Genomic DNA, 21,753 nt, shown 5'->3' with positions numbered 1-21,753 from the left:
CATTGAGTGTTTGACTCTTGGTTTCAGATCAGGTCATGATCTTGGGTTTGTGGAATACAGCCCAGCATGGGGCGGGCTCCTGGCTCAGCAGGGAGTCTGCTTCTCTCCCTCTCCCTCTGCCCCTCCCCGCTTTGCGTGTTCTTGCTCTCTCTCTCTCTCTCTCAAATGAATAAATAAATCTTTAAAAAAATAAATAAAATATTTTAGGCAGGTAGCTTCGCTAGGTAATAGCATTTTCATGTTTTGGGGAATGGAAGAGGTAAGATACAGTTTAGCAAAGGCTTCCTATATAGAAACCCGTTACACAAACAAATTTCTCTTTGCCTCTCTGTAGGTCTGCAATATCGTGGCAGGACAGCGATGTATAAAGAAGCTCACAGACAATCAGACTTCCACAATGATCAAAGCTACAGCAAGATCGGCTCCCGACAGACAGGAAGAAATCAGTAGACTGGTCAGTAAGGCATGGTCTTCACAATACACTATAGCTTTCAGATGAGAAAACAAGACAATAGAAAACTCCTGGTAGGACACAGTTACTCTTTGGTTTTTATATGCGCAGGCTTTCCTGTTCTTTAGGTGAAGAGTAACAGCATGGTGGGTGGACCGGATCCCTACCTTAAAGAATTTGGTATTGTTGTCCACAGTGAAATGACAGAGCTCACAGGCAGGGTACTTCCGGCACCGATGCTGCAATATGGAGGCCGGGTAAGCTTTTTCTCTCATTCAGCAAAAGCTCCTTCCAACAACCAGTCAACAAGAGAATAATCCAGGGTTTCTCCGCCGCACCGCACTGAATTGACCCGTAGTTTAGCTCCTTACTGCTTTTTGTCTTTTGGCTAATACCAAATAGTGTTTTGTTTATCCCGTCATCAACATTAACATGGCCTTAGATTGTAATGTCTTTTCTCTTTTCTTTTGTTTCTTTTCTTTTCTTTTCTTTTCTTTTTTTTTTTTTTTTAAAGAATAAAACGGTAGCCACACCCAACCAGGGTGTCTGGGACATGCGAGGAAAGCAGTTTTATGCTGGCATTGAAATTAAAGTTTGGGCAGTTGCTTGTTTTGCGCCTCAGAAACAATGTAGGGAAGATTTACTAAAGTGAGTATCTTCATATTTTCAGCTTAGTAATATCCCTTCCAGATATGAAAATACCATCATGACATGAATGTGCTATGCACGCTGGCACTAAATCCCTGACTCTTAGAGTGACGCCATCTGGCTGTAGGAAACAGACCTTGTATTATAGTAAATTGCAAACTTGGGAATGACATTAAGAATCTGACTCAGCTTCCTTGCAATTAGAGCAGAAATCTGTGACTAACTAAAGGCCGAAGCAGAGACCGTTGGCAGAATCTTGAGTTCTTAGTGAAGCTTCCTTTGGTATTAATTGTATCTTTTCAGCTGAGATTAAAAAAAAAAAAACTCGTCTGTTTTTAATCATTGTAATTTACTAGTGAGCTTGTTTTCCTGCAGGGTCACTGAGAGCATTGGTTCATGTCTTCCAGATGCAGCTCTATCTATAGAAAGGAAGTTAGTGAGAAGGGTAGAAAAATCAAGGCAGCAAAAGGGAACTGGACGGAAAAAAGGAATCTTGCAAAATATTTGGCAAATGCACAAAAATTATTCTGAAAGCTTTATACATAAAGTCACTTCTCATATCCAGAATTTAAAACTTCACAATGAATTTTGTTGTTTTTTTTTTCAAAGTGATGGTTTCTTTTGATATTGTTATTGAATCACATAGGTTACAAGTTTGAATATAATCCTAAATATGCCAATTTTGTGTTTCCAAGTTCTCAGCTGAACACAAGCTTATCCGACCATTCTTGTGCCAGGCTTACCAACATACACATTCCCTGAAATTTTGACTTTGCTTTTCTTTAGTTCAGAATTACGGACTTGAATGTTTAAAAAAAAAAAAAAGAAATCTTTGAACAGAAATGCTATTCTAGTTCCTAGGGCCCAGTTGAGGCATAATTCTTTAAAAATTCAAAATGTTGATCTGAGAGCTTAATAATACAGATTCTTGTGCATTATAATTGCGGTGATACAATTGCCAGCCCATCTTTGGCAACCAGTTAAAGATTTTTTTCTTTGTTTAGTTGTTTATTTTTAATTTTGGCTAAGAATGTGCAGAACTGAAAGAAGTATCTTAGTGGAAAATAAATGCTAGGAACATACTCTGAAATGAAAGCATTGTGCCACTTGGTTCTATTTTAACAGGAGTTTCACTGATCAGCTCCGTAAAATCTCTAAGGATGCAGGAATGCCTATCCAGGGTCAGCCCTGTTTCTGCAAGTATGCACAAGGTGCAGACAGCGTGGAGCCCATGTTCAAACACCTGAAAATGACCTACGTGGGCCTACAGCTAATCGTGGTTATCTTGCCTGGGAAGACACCAGTGTATGGTATGGACCCCTTTAATACTGAACGAGGGATGATTTCAAGGAGTAGGTCAGGATAAGCTAGGTTATGCTGTAGTCACAAACAACCCCAGACTCCCGGTGGCTCAAAGCATCCAAGGTTGATTTTTTGCTTCTGCCATGTGTGCATTGAGGTAGACCGTGGCCCCTGTTCCATGCCATCGTGTCATTTTCCCTCTGGGACCCAGGCTGGCCAAGTAGTTGCTATTGGGAAAGTTGCTGGCCCCATGGCAGAGAGAAAAGAGAGCTCTGCAGGGCTCTTAACATTTGCAGCTTCTTGACCACAACCAGCCACATGGCTCTTCCCAACCTTTGTGTGGGGATCGAGAATGGGGGCCGGGAAATGCAGCGGGAACGAGTGTGCGGCATACAGTGGAATTCTACCGTAGTCCTCAAAGCAGGAAGAACTGGAATGTTTGGTGAAAAGCACTTAGGAAGATCAGAGTGGGGAAGAGTGGGGGAGCCTACCACTTCCAGAAAAGAAGCTGTTCAGTTTGTGTCTATTGTAACAAGAGTGATACAAAGTTCTTTTGGCTATCATCTAAATAAAGGATTTGGGAACTACAGACCGCTGTCTGAACGTTATAAAACGTCTTCAACGCCCTCTGTAGTTGTTTCTTTTGTTACTGTCTGTTTATCTCTCCTGTTTAGAGGAAAAAGAGGGGGAGGGTGGGAGAAAAATACTTAAAAGTCAAAGAGCTGGCGTGTATACTGAGAGGGAGGAGTTGAGAGATGGATTCCTTTGCCAGACCAGTCCTGTGGAAAAAGTAACCCCAGGGGACTGAGTTAGTGGCAGCACGCAGCATCCAGGAGTAAAGGAAGTGGGCTACCTTCAATGCTTGCAGGAGGGAAGAAAAGGAAAAATTGCCCTGGGGGGTTAGCAAATAAAACGACCACTGTGTAAATGTTCATGTGTGGATTTTGGCCTCTACTCTTAGTAATTAGGAGAATATTTAAACATTTTTAAATTAATTAATGAATTTATCCTTGTAGCGGAGGTGAAACGTGTTGGAGATACCCTCCTGGGTATGGCCACACAGTGTGTCCAGGTAAAAAATGTAGTGAAGACCTCACCCCAAACCCTTTCCAACCTTTGCCTGAAGATAAATGCAAAGCTCGGAGGAATTAACAACGTGCTTGTACCTCATCAAAGGTAAGATTTTGAACTCTGTTTTTTCTACTTTTTTTCCCTACGTTTTTATTAAGATCAAATGTAACGTTATTTACGGTAAAGCACACAAATCTTAAACATGCATCTCAATTACTTTGTCTTATATATGTATACACTCATGTAACCACACTCAGGTGAAGATCTAGAACATTTCCAGCACCCTGTCAGGCTTCCTTGTGGCCCCTCCCAATAGATAACCCCCAAAGGTAACCACTATCACCATAGATTAGTTTTGCCTCTTTTTGAACTTCATATAAACGGAACCATACAATATGTAATATTTTGTGTCTGTTTTCTTTTGTTCATCCTTATGTGTCTAGAATTCATTCATGTTACTGTATTAAGTAGTAGTTTATTCATTTTCATTGTATATCATTTCATTATATGAATATACTCACAGAATTTTAATCTCATACCGTTGATGGATATTTTTGTACATTCATTATACAATTTTTCTACATTTTTGGTGGATGTAAGTACTCTTTCTCCCGAGTATATATCCAAGAGTAGAATTGCTAAGTTACAGAGAGTATGTGTATTTAGCGTTGAGAGATACTGTGAAATAGTTTTGCCGGGTGGTTGTACCAGTTTACATTTCCATGGAGATTTCTGGTTGCTCCATATTCTCACCAACACTTGGTAGTATCAGTCCTTTTAACTTTAGCCATTTTGTTTGGGATAATAGTATCTCATTGTGGTTTTAATTTTCATTCCCCTGATGATTAATCATGTTGAACACAATTTCATATGTTTATTGGCTATTTGGATATCCTCTTTTGTGATGGGTTTTTCAGTTCTTTGCCCATTTCTTAGATTGGGTTGTCCATCTTTTCATTAATTTGTATTTTCCCTATCTATTGAGATAATATCTGACTTGCTAACTCTAAAATGTTTTCATGTGAAATTCTATATGTGAAAGTGATTTGAAAAGTTCAATTTAGGGCTGTGGTATTAGTGATTTCTATACGTGACAAGAATATGAAATTGAGTGCCTTGCTCTTATACAATCATATTCCATTCTTAATTTGCCCTTGAATAACATTTATAGGTAACAAAATCCTTCCTACACCATTGATGAATGAGGTATACAGGCCATGTGGGAAGTTAACCTAAAATCTGAAATCATTTAATTTTACCCCAAATGTTTGAGACAATATAGCATAGTAGTTTAGGACGCATACCTCAGTGTCTGACACCCTAGGTTTGGATTCCAGCTTTCCTGCTTCCTAGTTATGTAAGCTTGGGCAAGCTCCTTAACCTCTTCTGTCTCATTTTTTAAATCTGAAAAATTGAGATAGTAATTGTACCACGCTCATGGGATTATTGCGAGGACTAAATGAGTTAATACAGGTAAAGTGTTTAGCACAGTGGCTGGTACATAGTATATGTAAGGTGTTATTATGTTATGCATATGTATGTTACAGATGTATGTTTGCTGTTGTATGATGATACATACAGAGAAATATAACACAGCCTCTGCCCTCATGGAGATATCTATTCTATTATAGAGATTTTCAGATTTGGGATGTCTCCTATATTATACTCTAAGAATCAGTACTCAGTTCCAAATCCTACTTTTAAGAATTTGCCAGAGAAGCATGCATGATTTTACCCCCCTTGATTCCTTAGAAAAATCAGTGCCAAATAAATGAGTTCATTCTTTCAACAAATATTTATTGAGTGCCGGCTGTGAGCTAGGCAATGTTCCAGGCACTAGGGATACTGCAGTGAATAAGACAAAACAAAATAAAATTCCTGCCCTTGTGGAGCTTACACTCGTGTGTGTGTGTGTATGTGTGTGTGCGTGTGGAAAATAAATACAATTTAAATTAAGTGGGGTGCCTGGCTGGCTCAGTCAGTAGAGTGTGTGACTCTTGATCTTGGGGTTGTGAGTTTGAGCCCCACAATGGGGGTAGAGGTTACTTAAAAATAGAATCTTTAAAAAAATAATTAAGTAAAATATGTGGTATAAGTGATGAATACTATAGATAAAAATAAAATAGGGAAGTAGATAGACTCAGTTCTCTTCTGTAAGCCTCACATCTTAAAGAGCATTGGGGGTTTTGTCCCCGTTCCATGTAAATTCTGCAATTCTATATCTGTTGTAAGAATCCTAGGATCCCAAGAGAGTTCATTCTGGGAAAGTCTTCCCTTCACACACACACACAGATTTTATTAAATTTGGCTCAGGTCCTCTTTTTAAAGTCTTCCCTTCCTGCTATTATAGAAGAACCATGTTGATTTCTTTTTTAATATTTTATTTATTTCTTTTAGAGAGAGAGAAAGACAGCAGGGGGAGGAGCAGAGGGAGAGGGAGAGAGAGAGAATCTCCAGCGGACTCCTCACTGAGCGCAGAGCCCAACATGGGGCTCGATCCCAGGACCCTGAGCCAAAACCGAGTCAGACGCTTAACCGACTGAGCCACCCAGGTGCCCCAACCATGTTGACTTCTTAAGTCAATTCAGATTCATTGCAAAAGAGACACAGACACTCAGTGGGCCTTAGAGTTCTCACCCAATGTGTCTAAGTCTTTATTCTGTCTTGTAAAACTATATCTGTGATTATATCTGGTGAGCTTGAAAGTACAGATTTTCATCCGTATGTCTGAGTGTCAGTGTCTCCTTCAATCTGAGCAGGCCCTCGGTGTTCCAGCAGCCTGTCATCTTCCTGGGAGCGGATGTCACGCACCCCCCAGCAGGGGACGGGAAGAAGCCTTCCATTGCTGCTGTCGTTGGCAGTATGGATGGCCACCCCAGTCGGTACTGTGCCACTGTTCGGGTGCAGACCTCCCGCCAGGAGATCTCCCAGGAGCTCCTGTACAGTCAGGAGGTAATTCAGGACCTCACTAACATGGTTCGAGAGCTGCTGATCCAGTTCTACAAATCTACACGCTTCAAACCCACTCGGATCATCTACTACCGTGGAGGGGTATCGGAGGGACAAATGAAACAGGTACTCTGATTACCCATGGTTGCCTTTGGGGGTTCTAGGTGTCTGATGGAGCTTCCTCCCATCTGCCACTCCAGGTAAACCAGATCTGAGAGCTGCAAAGTGAGTTCTCAATCGAACGTCATTCTATTTCTAACTCCTAGGTCGCCTGGCCAGAGCTAATAGCAATTCGAAAGGCATGTATTAGCTTGGAAGAAGATTACCGGCCAGGAATAACCTACATTGTGGTGCAGAAGAGACACCACACACGACTTTTCTGTGCAGATAAAACAGAAAGGGTAAGAAACTATGGTAGAAGCCTCATTAGCTGATGCAAGTGAATATGATTTCAGTGGGGCATACGTATAATTTTTTTTCCCTAAAAACAGGAGTGTAATAATAATTCAATAAATATACTAACTCCAGTTGAACATAGATGATCACTTCTGAATGATACAGGTTTCAAGACTGACTATTTCTCTTGTGTGACAGAAGTGCTGGCTTCTGGAGTTTTTAAGGGCCACAAAAACATGCCAAAATACACGGTGGTGATACAGGCAAACGCCAAAGGGATGGTTTATCTATTTGGACTTTATTATCATTTGCTACTTTTTGCTACCAGTGCCTAAGGCGTGGCTCTGGGAAGAATTTCTCTTTCAAATGATTTTGTATCAGTTCATATATCAGCGCAGGGGATTCTTGGGGTACACACTTTGACCACTTATAATATCACACTTACTAACCATGAGCAAGTTAGCGTCTCTAAGCCATAATGTTCTCATCTGTAAAATGTAGTAAGAACAATACCTATTTCACAGGGGTGTTGTAAGGATTAAATTAATAAATGAATATTAATTTGGGGTATAATTCCCAGCTTTTGATAAGAGGCATTTTGTATAATTGATATATAATCTGTTATTTATGTACAAACTAGCTAAATTATAGGTACATAATATTGACTGACTTTGCTTCTATAATATTTTCTATGATGTTATTTCATCTTTTGCAGGCCCTCCCTGATCCACCCCCAGAGAGACCAGTTCTTTCTGTTGCTTAATCTTGTAATTTTGTGTGTCACTCCCATTATTTTCTAGTACACCTTTATTTTTTGTCTCTAATCCAAGGCTGAGCTATTTTGTTTTGTTTTGTTTTGTTTTCAGAATCATTGGAAAACTAAGGTTTTCCTTGGGCTCCGGTTCCACCAGTCAACTCAGATTCCAAGTGTTGTCTTCTGAATTGCCCAAACCCTGACTCAGTAGTACTTCTTAGACCTCCACTGATACAAATTCTCCAAACTCTTGCCCTCGCTCTGGTCACAGAACACCCTGCCACCCCCTCCTTAACTGCATTGTCACCTCTCCATCCCTCCATCAAACTGCTGTCCATGTAGCTCTAGGAGCTGGATTATCTTCCTAAAACCAGGCTATCTCATCATTTTGTTCTTTACCATCCCATGTCACTCCTAACCTTCCAGAGATTGATAATCCTGGTCCTTGGTCTGCCCTGCTCCCTTGACACTTACCAGCATCTCCAATTCTCTAATCATGCCTCTTGCCAATGTCCACCTCTGGATCGGTCCACTTACCCATTTCCTTTGCTTCGACCCTTAGGCCAGTGGAGATTGCTGAGGAAGAAAGTCATTTGTTTAATGATGAATGATATTGCAGATTCATGATAGCAAATCTCAGCCAGCCTTTGACGCCGCAGTTTCTCCATTTATCCAGGTCCCCATAGCATGTGTTCCAAACCTTCACTCAACTCCCGGCCCACTCTGTGATGCCCTCTATTTCCCCAGAAAACAACATCGAGAAGGCATGAGTTTTCTCAGCTTCCTCTCCTCTACTTTTTTTTTTTTTTTAAGATTTATCCATTTTAGTGTGGGAGAGAGTGCGAGCTGGGGGGAGGGGCAGAGGGAGAGAGAGAAGCAGACTCCCCACTGAGCGTGGGGCTTGACACACGGGGGCTTGATCTCATGACCCTGAGCCGAAATCAAGAGTTGGACGCTTAACCAACTGAGCCATCCAGGCACCCCTCTCTCCTCTACTTTCAAATGTACTGAAATGTGTTTTCTCCTCTCCTTCCTCGCACATCTCAGAGGCTAATCTCTCCACCTATGCTTTTGTTCCTAAAGGTACGCTTCATTAATTACCCTTGGTTTTCAAAACTCCAGTTCCTTCTCCTCACCCTCTAAAGTGCCTCAACTCTTCCTAGATCACCCTAGTAAGCTTCCTTTTACTCTGTTTCTCTCTCAGTCTACCTGCCACCTTATCTTTGTTTTCTTTCATGACCAAACTTTTAGAAGAAAAATGACTTGACTTTCCATCTGTACCTTCTCACATCAGACATCCATTCTCTGGAGCCTGACTTCAGTTTCAGTGATTCTGCTGAAGTTGTTCGCTCAGTGACTTGCTCATTTCCAATCTAGTGCTATCTTGTCAGGTTCTTACACTGACCTCTTGGCCTGAACAATAATATGACTTTCCAGATTCACTACCCTCCTCTATAATCAGACTTTCTTTGACTTCTCTTCCTCCTCTGGCCATTAAATACTGATGTTTCCAGGCATTCCATACTTTCCTCTCCCTCTTCTCTTCTGAATTTCAACTCTCTTTAGTCTCACCCACTTTTCTGCCTGCACTGATCTGTTTATAGATTCCTAAATGTGTATTCCCAGCTGCAAACATTGCTGTGCAGTTCCTGATCTGCACCTCCAGTTGTCTACCAGACATATTTACTCAGATGCTCTTTAGACATTGTATCAGTAATATAGGTTAGGCCATGCTGTGGGAACAAAAAAACCCTCCAAAGTCTTCGGGGCTTATAAAGATGCATTTCTTGCTCGTATTACACATTCACTCCACAGTGCTCCACTCTGCTGCAGCTGTGACCCTGATGTCCTCCTTTTGGAACCTAGGCTGACAGAGAGCAATCTATCTGGAACATCACTAGTCGTTACAGCAGAGGGAAAGAAAGATCCTCACAATCCATATGTTGGCTCTTAAAGCTTCTGCCCAGAAGTTACACATTTCAGGCCACACTCTTATCAGCCGAAGCACGTTACATGGCCACTCCTGAGTTAATTGGGTGGGGATATATAACCCTCCCCCAGGGAGGGTCACGGGAATATTTGGCCCTAGTGATACAATCTACCACAGGCATTTCAAGCGAAACACATCTAAACCTTCTACTTACTGTTTTATCCCCATCCAAAGCCTATTCCTCCCCCAATTTTCCTTTTCTTCTATGACTTGGCATCATTGTATATTAAGTCAGCCAAGCTAGAAACTTCAGAGCTGTCTTTAAATTCTCCCCCCTTCTTGTCCCCCCATATCCAGTTCAAATAGTCTTCTGTGTTCTGCCCTGAACTCTCTTGTCTCAATTCTTCCTCTTGTGTGTTACCTCTGTCCTAGGCAGAACCTCCTATATCGCAGGAGACTCCTACTGGTCTCCCCATCAGCATTCGTCCTCCACAGATGCACCCTCTACCTGCCGTCTGGGCTAGCTGGCTGGCTCAGTTGGTAGAGCATGTGACTCTTGATCTTCGGGTTGTGAGTTCAAGCCCCACATTGGGCTTAGAGCTTACTTAAAAAAAAAAAAAATGCATGTCTTACCTTGCCACTCCTTTATTCAGAAACCTTCACATATCCCCCATTGTCTACCAGATACTTCCCTTTGGTGGTCAGTGTTTTCCTAAGGTAGCCAAAACATTTTAGTTTCATCCTTCTACCATGCCCTCATACACTTTCCATTTCCCATATATATTGTGGATTTGAATTCCCGAGATGACCACATCTGTCCCCCTCTTTTTCCCCCCACTATTCTTATTAAGGTATTATATAGATAACAGTAAAATCCACCCTTTTTAGTGTACTGTTCTGCACGTTGTGACAAATGCATATAGTTGTGTAACCACCATGTCTATGAAGACATGAACAATCCATCATGCACACACATTCTTCCAAGCCCTCTGCAGTCAACCTTTTCTCCCTCACCTACAGCCCCTAGCAACCACTGACAGGCATTCTGTCCTTACAGTTTGGTTTTTTTCCAGAATGACATGTAAGTGGGATACCATAGCCTTTGGTCTGGCTTCTTTTACTTAGCATAATGCATTTGAGGTTCATCCAAGTTTATTGTGTATATCACCAGTTTATTCCTTTTTATTGCTTAGTATTTCATCATATGGCTGAACCACAATTAGTTCATCTATTCCTGACTTTAGGGGATATTTGGAGTGTTTCCAGTTTTCATCCCATCCCCCCTTTCAACTCCTGCTTATCCTGTAAAGGATGGCTCAACTATTTCTTCCTACCAGCTTTTAGGTGGTGTTCATGAAGGGCAGGAGTGCAGGTTCATTAGTTCTCTCTGTGCCTCTGTCTCTCATCAACATCTGCTGCAGAGCCTTCCTCATGGGTGCTCAAGTGGTAATTGTTGAAATGAACATGCCTGGATCTCTTTTTCCCCAGGGCATCATCTCCTTCCGTTCTCATCTGTAGATTCTAAGAGATTTGCTTTAAAAAAGATTCCATGCTGGGGCAACTAACTGGCTGGCTCAGCCTGTGGAGCATGTGACTCTTGATTCTCTGGGTTGTGAGTTCGAGCCCCACACTGGGTAGAGAGATTACTTAAACATAAAATCGGGGCACCTGGAGGGCTCAGTTGGTTAAGCGTCCATATCTTGATCTCAGCTCAGGTTTTTATCTCGGGGTTGTGAGTTCAAGCCCGCATTGGGCTCCACACTGGGCATGAAGCCTACTTTAAAATTAATTAATTAACTAATTAATTAAAATCTTTTTAAAAAAGATTCTATGGTCAAATAAGTTTAGGAAATACTATTTACTCCATCTCCCTCTTAAAGATTATACATCACTGAATAAAGGTTCTGAGAAGTCATACGATAGAAAAACTTTTTTTTTTTTTTTTTAAGGATTTTATTTATTCATTTGACAGAGAGAGACACAGTGAAAGAGGGAACACAAGCAGGGGGATTGGGAGAAGGAGAAGCAGGCCTCCCGTGGAGCAGGGAGCCCAATGTAGGGCTCGATCCCAGGACCCCGGGATCAGGACCTGAGCCGAAGGCAGACGCTTAACCAACTGAGCCACCCAGGCGCCCCTAGAAAAACCTTTTTTTTTTTTTTTTTAAGATTTTATTTATTTATCTGAGACAGAGAGAATGAGAGAGACAGAGAGCACATGAGAGGGGGGAGGGTCAGAGGGAGAAGCAGGCTCCCCGCCGAGCAGGGAGCCCGATGCGGGACTCGATCCCGGGACTCCAGGATCATGACCTGAGCCGAAGGCAGTCGCTTAACCGACTGAGCCACCCAGGCGCCCTAGAAAAGCCTTTTTAACTTGAGTTCAACCCAGTGTTTCTCAAATGTGTTTGACCATAAAATACCTAAACACATCCTGCGGAACTAATATTCCTGAAGAACACACTTTGGGAAATGATGCCAGAACTATTATAACTCAGTTACATTTCCTCTTGTCCAGGTAGGTCCCCAAGTTCACATTTGAATTTGATGGAATGAGACTTTTCTGTACTCATAGATGTTCCTGTACGCATTGGTGCACAATTCAGCTGAAGGTAATAGTAGTTAGAATGGAGCCAAGTAAGCTCCCACCAAATTCATTGCCTCTATACGAAATAAAATTCCTCATATGGAACCCTGCTGTACGGCACAAGAGGATGAAAACTGACCAAATAGCAAGGTTTAATTCCTTTCCGTGTAAATGCATTTCTGAAGTTCCCTTCTCTGCTTTCCTCGAAGGTTGATTTTAGAATTTTGGCTGCAAGTGAGCCTTACAATTTCTGATTCTTTTTTTAAAGATTTTATTTATTTGTCAGAGAGAGAGAGAGAGAGAGAATGAGCAGGGGGAGCAGCAGGCAGAGGGAGAAGCAGGCTCCCCGCTGAGCAGGGAACTGGATGCGGGACTCTATCCCAGGACCCTGAGATCATGACCTGAGCCAAAGGCAGACACTTAACGGACTGAGCCACCCAGGCGTCCCACAATTTCGGATTTTAAAAGTGTAAATGAATGTCACCTAGTTGTATAGCTGATCAGATTAAGACCCAAAGATATTAAGCTTTGTTAAGGTATGTAGTTGCAAGACTAGGCTTAGAACTGAAACCCCGGGTTTCCTAATTCCCATTTCAGTGCACTCTTCCTGATAATGCATGTGCTGGTGACTTCTTTTACTGATTCTGTAAAAACATTAATTTTGTTGAGCCTCGTGTACCAGTTCAAAGATTTATTCATCTTAACTTTTACTGAAAGTTGTGCATATCTTTTTACTCCAAGTAAGGAATAAAGTTGAATTTTTTTCTTGGGAAGCTTATCCATTGTAAATGCCTTTCTTTCCCCCTCTGTGAACAATGCCGATATATCGTCTATAAATAGATGACAGTAATGCAACCCAGGTAAAATAATTATTTGTCTGGATTCTCCTAGAGAAACCATGGAGTATATTTGTTCAAGAAAACACTTAAGGACAAAGTGGTTGGGCTAAGAAACGTTACAGAAAATTTCAACATGTTGAATTAAACTGATTTTCAAAACTTCACTTAAGAACAGTTTGCTAACTTGTTACCAATTAACACATAAGAGGAAAATACGGCCTGAGCTCAGTCTGGCATTTTGATGACTAATTATAACTACCCCTGCACCCTTTTTTTTTGGTAGGTGGGGAAAAGTGGCAATGTCCCAGCAGGAACTACAGTGGATAGCACCATCACGCATCCATCCGAGTTTGACTTTTACCTCTGTAGTCATGCAGGAATTCAGGTAATTTGGAAACTGGTTCAGATCTTCGACTCGATAGGGAGAGGTTTGCAAATTCGGCAACTGGCTTGACTAGACTTGTTATTCAACACTGTACATTACTTTGTTAATTTAGTGCTTGTATTCTAGAACTGTTACCTTTTGGTCTAGGTATCTGCTGGTAGGTGGGCTAGGCAGGAATACTTCTGAATTTAAGGAGTGGATTTCAATTCTCTGCTCTCACGTAGTCAACCCATGTCAGAAACATCCTAATCATAAAAGTCTCTCTGCAGGGAACCAGCCGTCCTTCACATTACCAGGTCTTGTGGGATGACAACTGCTTCACCGCAGATGAGCTCCAGCTCCTAACTTACCAGCTATGTCACACCTACGTGCGCTGCACGCGCTCAGTCTCCATTCCAGCCCCTGCATATTATGCCCGGCTTGTAGCTTTCAGGGCAAGGTATCATCTGGTGGATAAAGATCATGACAGGCAAGTTTCTCAGGCACAGTGAAATCTCTTTTTGTCTGAATTAGCAACATGTTAAAAAAAAAAAATGAGCGACTACAGAAAACTTTTTAGAAGAGCTAAACTTCCTTTTAGGGTTTAAATTTCAAGAAGCGAGTAAAATTGAATGTGCCTTTGAGAGCTTATAATGTGACTTTGGGTCCAAGAAGTGCTCAGGCTTGCTCATACTTGCATGGTGTGTCTATAGTCTGCCCAAGGAAAAAAGTCTAATTTGGAGCTGCCTGTGGTTTTCCCATAGAGCCAAATGCATTCAATTCTGCTCAGGAGTCCTGAGCATCCTCAAAGGTGGCCCCCACAGTGCCCTGGCTCCAGTCCAAGCAGTCACGGGCCTGTGGATTCCACTTCATGCGAGGGGAAGTCCTGCACAGCTCACTTTGTTTTCAGTACAATTTGGAAGAATGCATCAGAATGAATCTGGGGCATGTGTGTGGGAGAGGAGAGGTGCCAGACCATTTTCACCCCCAAATAGGGATCTCAGAAGCATCAGACATTTTGACCTGTTACTGAGCATGATTAAATAGCCGAACAAGCTCTCTGCATTAATTTTCTTTTCCAAATGACCATCTGTGAAGTGTAGCAGTTTCTGGGCTCTTCCCCAAGTCTGAATTCAGCTGCTAAATAGTAGACATTCCATTGCAAGTCTATTTCTGTAAGGGTTGAAAATACGCTATTATGGAAAATGCCCAGCTGTGGCTTTATACCTTCCATTCTGTAATATACGTTCATTCATTCGACACATTTATTAGGTATTGATTGTGTGCCCAGCACTGTGCTAGGTACTAAAAGTCCTAAGATGAGGAAGACCTGTTCCCTGGGATTTTCTGTTTCCGCATGGCAGACAATAGAGGCAAACTGAGCACTGACAATTAGCCCAAGGGAGTACAGGCGGAGGTGCAGTGGGACTTCAGAAGAAAGGTTGTTAGAGACGATTGCATTGCTGGTTGGGTGGGATTTGGCTCTAGAAAGAAGAAAAAAGGATTTTCCAGGCAGAGGGGAACAATGGACATAAAGAGAAAGCAAGTGACATGTTGAGACAATACCCAGTTTTCTTTGGCTGGAGTGTATGAAAGGGGAAAGCAGGCACGAAGCTGGCAAAGTATGTTAGAGCAGGTTTTCTTTGTTAAATGTAAAAGGCGACTTGGGGGATAAAATAGACAGCCCTTCACCGTTAGGTGGGTGTGAGTGGGAGAGAAGAGGATGAAGTGAAAGATGACTCAGATTGTGAACTTAGATGGTAAGGGCAATGATAATTTAAGTAATAAAATAATTAAGTAGCAAAAGTAATAATTTAAGTCAGAAGAGGGATGGTGATTTACAGTTTACCAAGCCCTTTATATCCTATGGTACCCTTAAGAGGTATGTTCAGAAGTTGTTACTGTTACCGTAAAAGACCAAAGTTTGAAGGAGTTGTTACTTCTTCAGGGTTATGTAGCTAGTGAGGAGAAGATGAGAAGAGACTCCTGGCACAGTAACATTTGCACAGCAACATAGTACGCTCAGCATTAGATGAGGCACAGGAATTCATTCAACAAATGGTTATTGAGACTGTACTATGTGCTGGGCACCAGGGGTTCAGTGGTGAGTAAGATAGACAAAGTCACTGCTTTCTTGGAGTTTACATTTCCTGGGGGGAAGGTATAACTATCCAATTAATAATTTACTTTCAGTCGTGTTTAGTACCATGAAAGAAAAGTAGAGGATTCTGTGAAAGTATGTTTCAGGTGGCTCTGACCTGAACTTCGGAAGCGGAAGATTTCTTTGGGGGAAATGACATTTGACTGAAGCCTAAAGGCCAAATAAGCAGTAACCAGACATAGCAGGCAGTGGAAATCCTAATGTAAGCACTGTTAAGGATTTGGGTCTTTGGAGACATTATTCTATTTGATTATTGTAACAGCCCATTCAATAAATTGTATGCATTTTTCAGTTGAGTGAGCTCATGTTTAGAGAGACCCAACAAATTATTTAAGGAACCACAGCTTGAGCCTAAGATCTTCTTCGATCCAGTAGTCTTTGTGCTATTTGAAACATGTGAAGTTTGAAGTGGTGTTTGTTACACCTGGTTTTTTGCATTATTGTCTTTACAGTGCGGAAGGCAGTCATGTGTCAGGACAGAGCAATGGCCGGGATCCTCAGGCCTTGGCCAAGGCTGTGCAGATCCACCATGATACCCAGCACACGATGTATTTTGCCTGAGAGTCTCAGAAAAAGAACTCAACCAATTTGGCACCCCATGCAGCCTCAAAACGTTTCAAATGCCTACCGCCTCTAGAGAGAGCCAAGTTGACTTCAGGTGGTCTTCTACCAGCAGCTCGGAATAGTTGCACTGAATCTATACTTTGCAGCACTGTCTGATGCATCAACAAAATTGAGCCATTTTTTAAAAGTAATAGATACTCATAGATTGTCTTTTCTGATGCACTGGACTGAATTTTTACCTCATCATGCAAAGGCTGATCAGCCTGAACTTCCTTAAGGACTTTACAAGAAAGGTTTCTATGGACTATTTTGCTAGCTGTGGTGTTCACCGCATCCCTCTAGTCTTATAAGAGAAGATTATTCCTTGTTTTCTGTACTCATTGAGTGGGGTGTGTGCATAAGTGGGAGAGAAAAACCAAACAATCTACTTCAGTTCAGCGTAACTTTTTAATTATGTGGGTCCATAGACTTTTTAATGGAGATTTCTGACTTCGCCACTGTAAATGCCTTTAACGAGCATTAATTTTTGAAAGTTTTACAGAGCTTTATTAGTTTTCCTACTTTATCTTCTTGATCTCTACAGACTTGAGCTGGTGCAAGTACAGGCTGCCAGGCAATTGCACTGTATTTGGTTGCAAATTCAGACCGGCAGTTCTCTCATTTGGTCGACTTTCGTGAATGTGTAGCAGAAACAGATATAATGCATGTCACGGTGACAGATAACACTGCCATGGTAAAAGTACTCATGTTTCCCCCTCTTTGAAAAAAAAAACTAACTTTTAGTATTTTTCAAAGTTTTCAAAAGTGCCCATTTTATGCTGCTCTGTGGTTTGTTAGATCTAAATGATTTTTAAACTCTTCTCATAGAAAATTAACTTTGGCAATAAGCATTTTTTTAAGGTCCCCTCTCTTCCTCCCCCAACAATGTAGTTTTCTAGGTGAGATTTCAGTATGATTTTATCAGCTGTTTCTTATAGATCATAATCTGGCAATTTCTGAAACTGGTCAGAAAAGACATATATTTCCATGACTTTAAAGAATTATTTTTATCTGTTTTGTAGTCACAGCTGGTGTCCTGTCACTATGTTTTAAAATAAGCTAGGACCACGATGCTTCCTTATTGGATGGGCTTTGCCAATCCTTAAGGTACATTGAGCGATGCTGTGACCTGCACAAATGTACCAGCATTTAAAACTTTTTTTCCCGGGAATCAAGGTTACTCACACAGTCATGTGCAGTGCAAATTTTTTTGCTTCTCTTTCAACCTGAAATGTACTTGGTGGGGTTTCCTTCCTTTCACTAAACTAAAACTGCATAGAAAAGGTTAATCTTTCTTAATAGATTCTAGATCCCACTCGCAAGGAGACGGGTTCCTTTCTTGTCCAAACAAAGGGAGCTGATCTAAAGCAAGCATCAGTGAAAATGTAGGGAAAAAATGTATTTTGTATTTAGTGTAGATAACACTTTGTGAATGGACAACAGTTACATAGAGTCTTGGTAGTTCCAGCCAGTGTTTCCCAGCCCAGATTTTACTGACTTGTGATTCTCTATCCTGGAACCTCAGAAGTGAGAGCTGGAGAAGGGGATAAAAGCCCCAGAGCCACAGTCCGTATGGCTGAGGAAAGTGCTGGTGGAAGAGACAGACACAATGTGGGAAAACGATTTTGCCCCTTCTGTCTGGAAACTGCTGGTGGGGAAACACTGGATCTGATGGTGAAGGGTGTTTGCTTGAACTCATTAGCCGGTCCAAATCTCTTAAACTAGCCTTCTCAAAATCCCAGCAATACAAAGCACTGTTTTTCTTCAGCCTTTCAAAGAAGCTTGTAAATACATTGAAGTTTACATTTCCATGTGCTGTTGATCAGCGGCGCCACCCGTGTTTGCTGAGACTGGTCTCTGAGAGTTCTATAATGTATATTGAGTCCTGTAGCTCATTAAGATGACTGCAGACATCCTTATTCTCCGCGTATAGTGGGATGAAAGCAAGCTCTGTAATTGAGGCACAACACAGGCAGGAGTGAAGAGATGGCAGATGTTAATTTCTTACGATTTTCCTTTTCTGCAAATACCTCACTTGGATACTACAAATCAGGACATGTTGGTTAGCCAGAGCTGCTGCTTTTATTCACACTTGTTCAGGGAGAGCTCAGAAAATACCCTTCAGCATGGCTGCCCTGGACCCAAGAGGAGGAAACAACAGAAGCTTCTTTAGGAAAAGGAGGACTGATTGGCGTCCAGGATGTGAAGAACTCTTGGTGGCTGGCTGGCTGGCCAGCGGGCACCACGCCTGCACTTGAGTGCCTGGGGCTTGCTTGTTCACGCACAGAAGTTCACTTCTCATCATCTTCTGGCACATATGGAGCAGGGAGCAAGGCGGAGTGCCAGGAGGCCCTGATTCGCTTGCCGGCAGTTGGGCTATATGCTTGACCTTGAACTATACAGTTTGTACAACCTCAGTCAGTCCTGTACACTGGGGCAAATCAGCATGGTGGTGGAGGAAAAGCCGGGAGGCCTATTTTTTATAGGAAACAGTACCGTTAAGGGGGCAAATGCTCTCATTTTGGATGAAAGGAAAGAAATATGGAAGAACTAGGATCATTGGGGGAAAAAAAAAAGCCTGCTGAGGGTGTGAATCTTGAAGAGGTAATCACTACAGAATCAGAGTTGCAGCAATACTGTTGCAAGCAAGTCTGAATGCATAATTTCAATTTGGCTTGATGATTTGAATACCATAACCCCTTGGGACTGACTGAATCATTATGCATGTGTCAATCAATGGGAGGTGTGCATTCTCTAGAAGTAGATTTAGGCTGTTTGGTTTTGTTGTTGTTGTTGTTGTTTAATGCAGCCTGTTCAGGCACTGTCATGTGGTGTGAAAGATTGAAGTATAGCAATGCTACAGAGTAACAGGGGATGGGAAGCGGGGACATTGGGAGAGTGGTGAAGATCCAAATGTTGAACCAATTATGTTTTCTGATTGTCGTTAGCTGTTGAACCCTGAGTGGTTTCTAAAGTGAACTAGCTGGCCCAGTGCAGCTAGAGTCTGGGCAGGTAGAACATATTCATTCTTACTATAAATTTTATTTGCTGCTTCCAAAGGTGATGATTTACAGGTTCTATATGGTCTGTACTTTAGGATCTGGTGCCCAACCTACGTCAGAGCTTCTCTACCTGGCTCAGCTATCTACCCTGCCTGTGGGAGAAGGCAACCCACTGTATAGGGAGGCTCACCCTCCCCGCCCTGCCCTAGCGACCCTTTGTGGATGTGCTGTAAGATTTTCTTGCTCAATAGCAAAGTGGGAGCTCTGCTTTCATTTTAAGAAAGTGGAGGCTGAGGGCATTGTATCAATACTGCTTGAACTCCAGGGATTTTTCCTTGTCGAATTAAAGGGAAGATCTTGTTACTGATTAACCATTTTCTTATCCCGTGCTATTGACATTCATGCTCTTTCTATGTCTAGTGGCTGAAAATGTTTGCATTTGTTCATTTGACTAATGGTGTAATTTTGGTTTCTATATTGTTAGACCTGTAATGTTCTAAAAATGTATTTTATTAACTTTGGGCTGGGTGTATTCTCTAGCAATACGAGGTACTTTCTAAACTATTAAAGGAGGGGTGGTATCCCTATGTTGAGATATGATGATGGTTGTTTAAATTTTGCGATTTTTTTTTTCGCCTGCAGGGATATTTTGTGTTCTTGTGTCCAAAAGAGAATAAATTGGCATTCTTGTGCCAAAAGTTGTTTTTCTTGTCAATTGTCTGATACATATGGAGTATACTGTACTTGTAACATGCATGGTTGCTTTTAAAAAAGTTTCCTAGATTTTAAGAAATTTGAGAAAAAATAGAGAGGAAACTTGGTGTTTTTAACTCCTGGGTCTCCTTATCTTTAGAAATTGATATTTGGGAATTTTGGAAGAGCTTCTCAGCAAAATTTCACATATGAAAACTTTTACAAGACTCATCAGGGTTCTGGGTGTAGCTCTTAATGGGAAGATCTATTTAAGTGAAGTTTTGAGAAAAATCTGCAGTCTCCAGAGGGCGGTATGGCCCACATACTTTAAGACTGACTTCTCCAGAGGAGGAGCTCCCTAAATTCACCCAACCTGGTGCTATCCAGTCTCAAGTCTTTAAAAAATTCTCACCACATCAGGGTGAGTCACAGCAGAAATAATGCAGAGATTTACACTGTATAGCACTTCTCCTCAGGGAATTTATGGTTTACCAGAGAAGCACGTTCTGCATACAACTAACTTTACTACAGGTAGTTCTTTTTTCCATCAGTACAATATCCCCCTCTCTGTTTATCCATTGTCAAACATTTATCACAAACCCACTACATGCCAAGCTCTGCCTAGGTGCTGGGAATATAGAAGAGTAAAATCTTTTTTTTTTTTTTTTAAGATTTTATTTATTTATTTGACAGAGAGAGACACAGCGAGAAAGGGAACACAAGCAGGGGGAGTGGGAGAGGCAGAAGCAGGCTTCCCGCTGAGCAGGGAGCCCCATGCGGAACTCGATCCCAAGACCCTGGGATCATGATCCGAACCAAAGGCAGACGCTTAACCAACTGAGCCACCCAGGGTCCCAGAAGAATAAAATCTTAATCCTTCAAAGAGTTCATTCGAATATGGCATGGGGCAGGGAGGCAGTGAGATTAACATTGCCTGAGTGCCTAGTATAACCAGTCAATTTATATTGACGTCTTTAATCCCAGCGACAGTCCTCTGAGGTTGATAATGGTATCCCCTTTTTAAAGATGAGGAGCCCACAGTTGGTTAGGCGACTGCCTTCGGCTCAGGTCATGATCCCAGGGTCCTGGGATCGAGTCCCACATCGGGCTCCCGGCTCAGCGGGGAGCCTGCTTCTCCCTCTGACCCTCTCCTCTCTCATGCTGTTTCTCTCTCGCTCGCTCTCCAATAAATAAATAAATAAATAAAATCTTTAAAGATGAGGAGCCCATTTCAAAGGGGTTAAATAACACAGTTTCTGGATGGCATAGCTGGCATTGAACCCAGGCCTGTCTAGTTATTACCCCTGCGGTTGAGCACAAAATGATGGGAACTTAGAAAGGGAAACAACTTCAGCTATGGGGAGTCAGGAAGGATTTTACAGTGGTGGTGAATTTGGGGATAGGTGAGCAGGAGTTTTCCGGGTGGACAAGGAGAGGATAAGGGGTTGCTAAACACACTATTCCTTTACAGTAGATCGTGGTAACTACAAGTTTTGTCTATCCAAATGCTTTCCCTTCCTCCAACTTTGGGTGATTGAATATCTCTTACAGGAATCTCATTTTTTTGTGTGTTTCAGGTGAGTCTAAATGACCTTCCTGCCTTGTCCCCCACCATGTGTGTCATGTTCATGTCCATCCTTGAATCAGTCCCTGGGGGATGTGCACCAACTAGGAATGACTCATGTGTCCATGCCTGTGAGTGTGTGTGTGTGTGTGTGTTAGGGGGTATGGCCAGCAAGTAAGGGAGACACAGACTGATCAGTACCGTTACAATCCATATGCCTCTCTCTTTCTCCATCTCTTGGCTCCAATTTCCTCTATGTTGACTTTATTCTCCAGAGGCTAGTGGCAAATATTTAAGGAGAAAAGAGACAAAGGCAGATGAGGAAAGTAGCAACTATATTACAAGTTGACTGGAGAAGAAAATAAATTAGTTTAACAAACATTTCTGGAGCTCCTATTATGCTGTAGGAACCATAAAGATGAAAGACACAAGTTCTGGCCATGGA

General features: G+C 41.8%; 1 protein-coding gene across 7 annotated transcripts in view; it reads left to right on the top strand.

The window, feature by feature from the left end:
* The window catches only part of LOC118019697 (protein argonaute-4), a 38,530-nt gene extending 18,777 nt beyond the window's left edge, over positions 1-19,753 (top strand). For 4 of the 7 annotated variants that reach the window (XM_035019120.1, XM_035019116.1, XM_035019117.1 and 1 more), the window contains 10 exons: positions 335-454; positions 580-708; positions 966-1,099; positions 2,225-2,409; positions 3,418-3,577; positions 6,232-6,547; positions 6,688-6,822; positions 13,205-13,306; positions 13,576-13,775; positions 15,899-19,753. In XM_035019120.1, coding sequence (XP_034875011.1) covers positions 335-454; positions 580-708; positions 966-1,099; positions 2,225-2,409; positions 3,418-3,577; positions 6,232-6,547; positions 6,688-6,822; positions 13,205-13,306; positions 13,576-13,775; positions 15,899-16,007 — 1,590 coding nt within the window. In that variant the 3' untranslated portion in view covers positions 16,008-19,753. Of the gene's footprint in view, positions 1-334; positions 455-579; positions 709-965; positions 1,100-2,224; positions 2,410-3,417; positions 3,578-6,231; positions 6,548-6,687; positions 6,823-12,013; positions 12,421-13,204; positions 13,307-13,575; positions 13,776-15,898 lie in introns of those variants that run through there. The other 3 variants (XR_004681721.1, XM_035019118.1, XM_035019121.1) reach the window with 3 other exon arrangements.
* Positions 19,754-21,753: the final 2,000 nt, after the last annotated feature.

The sequence above is a fragment of the Mirounga leonina genome, unplaced genomic scaffold (assembly GCF_011800145.1).
Source record: "Mirounga leonina isolate KUSES-001 unplaced genomic scaffold, KU_Mleo_1.0 Mir_173, whole genome shotgun sequence".
Taxonomy (NCBI): domain Eukaryota; kingdom Metazoa; phylum Chordata; class Mammalia; order Carnivora; family Phocidae; genus Mirounga; species Mirounga leonina.
The sequence above is the reverse complement of the archived record's forward strand: the minus strand, read 5'-3'. Positions and strand labels throughout refer to the sequence as shown.